General features: G+C 52.5%; 1 protein-coding gene across 1 annotated transcript; it reads right to left on the bottom strand.

Moving 5' to 3' along the window:
* Positions 1-309: 309 nt before the first annotated feature.
* Positions 310-1,347, bottom strand: LOC124979558 (olfactory receptor 12-like). Its single transcript, XM_047543916.1, has one exon. It carries the CDS (start codon positions 1,345-1,347, stop codon positions 310-312), a length of 1,038 nt encoding a protein of 345 aa, XP_047399872.1.
* Between the last annotated feature and the right edge of the window lie 5,825 nt (positions 1,348-7,172).

Below are 7,172 nucleotides of genomic sequence, written 5' to 3'. Positions count from 1 at the left end.
GAGCCACAGAGCATCCTAGGGAGGACGCCTGGAAACCAGCCTGTTTCATGAAGAGGGGTCCTTTGGAGGGCAACAGGAGGAGTACCCACCCATGTTTCCCCAGGTGAGGGACCTGGCCTTGCCCAGCTCTGCCCTGGAGACCTCTGGAGGTCAGAGCAAGACTCATTCCTCCTGCTTAGTGACTGCCCGGCCACCATGTGCTGGAAGTAAGGGCGAATGCAGGTGGAAAGGAAGAGGAAAGAAGAGGAAGCAGGAAGGGTGGAGGGGGGAAAGAGAGTGGGTCTCCCTTTGGTCCCTGGACACTGTGCCTCACGGGACACTGTCCTCTGCGTGGCTGTGTCCCAGCCTCCTCAGCGCGTCCTTCACGTCCTTGTTCCGCAGGCTGTAGATGAGGGGGTTGAGCATCGGGATGACCAGGGTGTAGAAGACAGAGACCACCTTGCCCTGCTCCATGGACTCCACAGCTCCTGGCTGGCCGTACATCACAAACACAGTTCCATAAAACAGGGACACGGCGGTCAGGTGGGACCCACAGGTGGAGAAGAGCTTGTGTCGCCCAGATGCCGAGCGCATCTTGAGGATGGTCACTGCGATGTAGCCGTAGGAGACCAGAACCACAAGAGTGGTGCCCACAATGATGAACCCACAGAGGCCGAACATGACCAGCTCGTTGAGAGCCGTGTTGGCACAGGCAAGCCGGAGCAGGGGGGGCACGTCACAGAAGAAGTGGTCGATGCGGTTGGAGCTGCAGAAGGGCAGCTGGAAGGTGAGGCTGGTCTCTACGATGGAGTTGAGGCAGCCTCCACAGTAGGCTGCGAGCACCAGGCGGGCACATGTCACAGGACACATGGTCACAGGGTACTGCAGGGGGCTGCAGATGGCCACCAAGCGGTCGTAGGCCATCACTGCTAAGAGGAAAGCCTCAGTGGTACCAAGAAAGGAGAAGAAGAATAGCTGGGTGGCGCATCCCGCAAAGCTGATGGCCTTGGAGGAGGAGAGGAAGGTGGCCAGGGTGTTGGGGGCGATGGTGGAGGAGTAGCAGAGGTCCAGGAGGGACAGGTTCCTGAGGAAGAAGTACATGGGGGAGTGCAGGCGGGCATCCAGGGTGGTGACCACAATCATGGTGACGTTGCCCAGGACGGTCACCACGTACAGGGCCAGGAAGACGGCAAAGAGCAGGGCTTGAACCTCCACACCTCCTCTGAACCCCTCCAGCACAAACTCCCACAAGGGCAGCGCCGAGAGGTTCCCCTGCTGTGGGCGGGCATGGCCCTGAGCTGGGACAGCAGGCAGGGAGGGCGGTGGAGGCAGCGAGGTGCAGCAGGTCACTGTCCCAGGGTCGCGCATCTCATGGATCTACCGAGACGTGTCAGTGCCTGCTGCACCCTGAACCAGAGCCTTCTTGAACACCCCTGGGCAGTGCCCACACTGACCGCATAGCTTGTCCTTGTGATGAGCCGAAAATACTTGGAAATGTCCAACCCAAGGTCAAGTTCATTGACTCACATGGGAAGAGGGACAGAGCCTCTCTGTCCAGTGTGCGAGGACGCAGGGCCTCCTGGGCTCAGTGCAGTGAGCAGCTGGCCATGGGGTGGGGGGACACCTGGCCCCTGGGAAGCTGAGTGTGGGTGTGACGGGATGGCCTGTCCTGCCCGCTAGCCCTGGCCTCCTGTGGACAGTGGTCCTGACCTGCCGCGTTGCTGGCCCTGGGAGCTGGTGGAGGTTCAGGCCGTGGCCCAGGCTGCAGGGTCGGAGCCAGAGCTTAGCAAGGTGCACCAGGATGTGTTTCGGGCTGAGGCTCCCGGGCACTGCTCCCAGCCACCAGGTGGAGGACAGGAGAATGGCCTCTGCCTCCGTGTCCCTGTGAGGCCACCCGAGTGCTTACTGTGTGCACGGCCCCGCTGCCTGCTCGCTCATGGTCTCCTCCTCCAGGCAGCCCTGAGCAGGTGGTGTGTTGGCCTTACCTGTCCAGGTGGGGTGAGGACTGGCCCATGGTCCTGCAGCCAGCCACCGTGCTCCCAGGGTCCCCGTGCTGAGCCAGCTCTGTGCTGGGACAGCGAGGGCCACGCTGCGTTCCCTTGTCCTCTGCAGCTGGGCCGTGAGCTCCTGAGCACGGAGCGAGGTGTTGAGGTCGAGCAGGTCCAGGGCGGCTCTGGTCCAGTGTGTTCTGCAGCAGGCTCCCCGTCTGTGTGGAGCCTCAGCACCTCCTCTCCCGTCGCTGTCGCTGGGCAGCGTGGTAAGGCACCTGCACTTGGGGTCACCATGTACCCGGCAGGGCTGGTACTTGAAGCCTCCAGTGGCCAATTAGGGAGGCTCTGGGCCTCTGCAGTGCTGGGACTCCAACTCCCTGGGCCCCAGAGCTACAGGGCTGTGGCCCATCTTTGTCACCTCATCATCTCCCGATGGGGCGGCAGGAAGGCTGGGTCGTCAGGGACCCTGGAGGGACCCAGACGGCTCAGAGGGACCTTGTGTCCAGGGTCCTTCTACGAACCGCTGCCTGGGTGTGGCACATGTGACCTCTGACCCACAGCCCTCCCTTCTGCTCCGTCCTGGCCCTGGTGTGAGGGAGGTGATGTGGGAAGCCCGCTCTGCCCTGCCTGGCGACTCCCCTGTGCTGGCCCTGTGACCCGCTGTTCCTCACCCTCAGGGACAGTTAGGAGTTGCAGTAGGTCACCTTAAGTTACCCTTGCCGATTACTGTTCTTCTTCTCCTTTTTTTTTTTTACACGAATGTCTAACGATCCGCCACTTTCTGTCTCTGCTTTGGATCTCTCTCTCAAATCCAAAACGAGTTCATGGTCGGGAATTCAAGCAAGTAAGAAGTGACGAAGATAAGAAAGCTCCCACTCCTGACCCATCGCCCCTCCTGTGGTGCAGCGGCCCTGTCCCCACACGCCTGGGGCTTCTCCGGCCATCATGACCCATGACCACTGCATTCCCTGATTCAACCTTTCTAGCCTGCTTCTTCATTGCTGTGACCAGAAGATCTGACCAGGGAAATTAGAGGAGGAGAAGTTGGCTGGGTGCTCGCATCTTCAGAGCTCCCGGTCCATCTGTGGACCAATCGTCGTCTCTGGGCCCTGGGGAGGCAGAAAACCATAGCAGAAAGGTGTTGAGGAGGAAAGCAACTGCGACCACGTCTCCAGGGAGCAGAGAGGGAGAGGGGAGAGAGGGAGAGGGAGAGGGGAGAGCATGCTCAGCTTGTGATATACCCCAGACACACCCGGGATGCCCAACAGGCCCCAGTGACCCGCCTCCTCCTGCCACACCTTACCTGCTGACAGTGACCACTCACTCAGCCTCTTTCAGATTGACTCATTGAGTCGGTCAAGGCTCTCGTGACCCGATCATACCACCTCAGAGTTTCTTGTACTCTCTCGCACATGAGCTTTTGGGGGATAACTAATATTGAAACCACAACATTCTCCCCTAGGCCCCCTAAGCCGCATGCAAGATATATTCAGTCCATTTTCAAGACTCCCCATAATCTTATCAATTCCAGTATTTCCCAAATGTCCACATCCAAAGATTGGATGATTTGAGATTCAAGGCAAAGTTTCATTGTGGCCCCTGTAGAAATCAAACACAAGCTACATAGATCTAATATATAACCATGAATCAGAGAAATCATTTCCATTGTGAAGAATGGGGACATAGAAAGAGGGGACAGGACCAAAGCAAGTCCAAAATCCAGCTGGGCAGACAGATCCTGTAGCGCCACATGCAGTATCTGGGGCACGTGGTGTCGTGTTCTCTGCAATGGGCTGTGGCGCTCCACCCGCGTGACCTTGCTGGTTGCAGCTGGCGTGGTCCCTCTGTTGGCCTATCTCTGCTCCACTCCTGCACCTTTCCTAGGCAGACATTCCATGCGCTGGCTTTTCTTTCTTTCTTTCTTTCTTTTGATTTATTTTTATTGTAAACAAATGGGATACCTGTTGTTCTGTTTGTACATGGAGTAACACATTACCATTTGCATATTCATACATTCACTTAGGGTAATGATGTTTGATTCATTCTGTTCTTTTTTCCTTCCCCCCACCCCTCCCACCCCTCTTTTCCCTCTATACAGTCCCTCCTTCTTCCATTCTTGCCCCGCTCCCACCCCCCATTATGTGTCATTATCCACTTATCAGTGAGATCATTCATCTTTTGGATTTTTGAGATTGGCTTATCTCACTTAGTATGATATTCACCAATTTCATCCATTTGTCTGCAAATGCCATAATTTTATTATTCTTTATGGCTGAATAATATTCCATTGTATATATATACCACAGTTTCTTTATCCATTCATCAATTGAAGGGCATCTAGGTTGGTTCCACAGACTGGCTATTCTGAATTGAGCAGCTGTGAACATTGATGTGGCTGTGTCTCTGTAGTAGGCTGATTTTAAGTCCTTTGGGTATAGGCTGAGGAGTGGGATAGCTGGGTCAAATGGTAGGTCCATTCCAAGTTTTCTAAGGAATCTCCACACTGCTTTCCAGAGTGGCTGCACTACTTTGCAGCCCCACCTGACTGGCTTTTCTTAATCATGAGGGTCTCCACTGCAACTTTGATTCCCTCCTCACATCTCCATGTGTCATCTTGTCAAGAGCAGCACACAGGGACTCAGACCCTTCTGCACTTTACCTGACCTCCCTCGTCTTTCTTTGAAGTCTTGGTGGAAGCCTGGGTGACCCCCTAACTCCAGCACCCTGCAATCCTGCAGGACCAGCACTGTGTGGTCGACTCCAGGGTCTTTGCCATCTGCAGTAGTGGCCAAGCCCCCAGGGACCACCACTGCTGCAGTCTGAGTGCCTGGGTGGCCGAGCATGGTGAGACAGCTTCCTGTGCCCCTGTGCAAGCAGAGGGCCCCACTGCTCTCTTCTCAAAGGAATTGTTACTTTTACTCCCTTGAACCTGGGATGGGTGTGGTCTTGACAAAACCTGATAAACTCTCAGTCATCTTTCCTATTGTCTCTGGGTAGAGTACTTAGAAGTGTCCCTTTAGTGGCAGTGATGTCTTTAACAACTGTATCTTCCCTAGTCCCAGTTTTACTGGTAGTTTTCTGACCCAACTGGAAGTTTTTCAAGACTTTCTCCTTTGCTTTCTGCTCCTGATCATCACAATAAACTTGGCTAAAAGCTGTCAGCAATATCCATGTCACTGCCTTAATGCTGTGCTACCTAGCAATTTCTTCCACCAGGTTAAGAAGTCAATTATCTTTAAATTAAGTCTCACAGAAAGTTTCAGGACATGGGCAAAATGCAGACACCTTTTAAACCAGAATTAACATGAATGGCCTCTAATCCAATTTCCAAAAGAGTCCTCTAAAACCTCCTGAGCCCTGTCTTTATTGTTCACAGTCCTATCAGCATTCTGGTTTTATGAACTCTCAACACAATCACTTATTAAACTCCTCTTACAACAATCTAGAACTTTTCAAGTTTGCATCTCTAAGCTTTTCAGAATTCCTCCCATAAATTCCAAAAAGCTCCAAAATCTTCTGAACTAAATGGTTAGGTAAATCACAGCAAGAACTCCACTTCTCAGGACCAATCTCTGTTTTAGTCAGTTTTCCACTGCTGTGGCCAAAAGACCTGACAAGAAATATTAGAGGAGGAACGTTTATTTGGGGACTCATGGTTCCAGAGGTCTCAATCCATAGACCTCTGTTGCTCTAGACCAGAGGGGAGGCAGAACATCATGATGGAAGGGCATGGTGGAGGATCACAATGAGAACATGGCACCAGGAAGGAGAGGAGAGAGATTAAAGTCGGCTCACAGAATATGTACTCCAAAGGCACACCCCAGTGACCTACCTCCTCCAGTCACACTCCACCTGCCTATAGTCACCCATCAATTAATCCTTATCAGCTGATTAACTCACTTATTAGGTTAAGGCTCTCATAACCCAAGCATTTCACCTCTAAACTTTTTTGACTCTCTCATACTTGAGATTTGGGGACACCTAATGTTGAAATCATAATGGTGCATTTGGAACTTTAACTTGATGATAGATTATGGCGCTTTCTGCCAGGGCAGCCTGGAGTGCCTCCTGCAGCTCTCCTGTGGGTGTGCTTCTCACACCCACGGACAGTCCCACGCGTTCTTCCCCACGGTGGCCTGGGTGTGCTCAGTGTGCACACTGTGCCAGAGTTCCTGGTGGCTGGATTCCCGTCGTAGCAGCATGGGCTGTGAGAGTGTCAGCAGGCTCCACGACCACTTCCTGTTTCTCCTCCCCAGAACCATGGGTCTGTCCTGCCACTGGCACGTGGCCCAGGGTGTCATTTCCCAGGAGCCCTGTTCTTACCTTCCTCGCTTGTCACACCTGATGGGCCAGCTGTGTCTACTTCAGTGAGCTCATCTGCACCTGGGTGCAGACACGTGTTGGCCCTCTGCATTCCTGTTTCTGGGATCCTTTTCTGGGGACACCTGGTGTCGCTGGCTGGGTAAGCTCTCTTTCTGCCCAGTGCAGACCCACAGCTCACGTGGCACTCGGGAAGTATTCAGGTTGACTAAGACACTGAAGTCGTGACTTAACTCCATTAAAGGACATTAATGCCAAATGTCCATATGTGATCTGTTGTCACTGCCCTGGGCTCTAGGGTTGGAACCTGGACCCTCTGGCCTTGTTATTCTCTGTGCCTCAGTAAATACTCTTGGTGGAGCTGTGACTGTCTTCCTTCTGTACTTCGGGGTCCCTCACCCTCTTGTGCTGATATAGACTAGCTCTTAATGTGCCGCACACACTCTGGTCCAGCGTCTTCCAGGCACGTTCAGGTCTGCAGATCACACATCTCGTCATGCTCCATGTTCTGTTTATCAGCTGTAACGTCTCCTCTTTCCGTTTTTAAATTGTCTGAGCATCATCTCATTTTTTTTTTCAGTCTCAGTGGAGTTTTGTCATTTTTCTTTTTCTTTTGAAAACCAACTCCTAGTTTTATTGATTTTTTTTCTCTTGTTTTCTTTACTTCAGTTTGTATTCTCTGATCTTTGCCATTTCCTGCCTTATACTGACCTCAGGCTTCATTTGGCTGCCATTTTTGTTCTTTGTGGTATAAGTGAGATTGCTTATTTGAGATTTTTTTCTTAACATAGGCATTCATTAGTATGAACTTCCCTCTTAGAACTTCTTTTGTTGCATTCCACAGGTTTTATGTCCATTGGGTTTCCATTTTTGTTTATCTAA

This window comes from Sciurus carolinensis, chromosome 3, assembly GCF_902686445.1.
Source record: "Sciurus carolinensis chromosome 3, mSciCar1.2, whole genome shotgun sequence".
NCBI classification, from domain to species: domain Eukaryota; kingdom Metazoa; phylum Chordata; class Mammalia; order Rodentia; family Sciuridae; genus Sciurus; species Sciurus carolinensis.
This window is presented reverse-complemented; position numbering and strand designations above follow the sequence as displayed.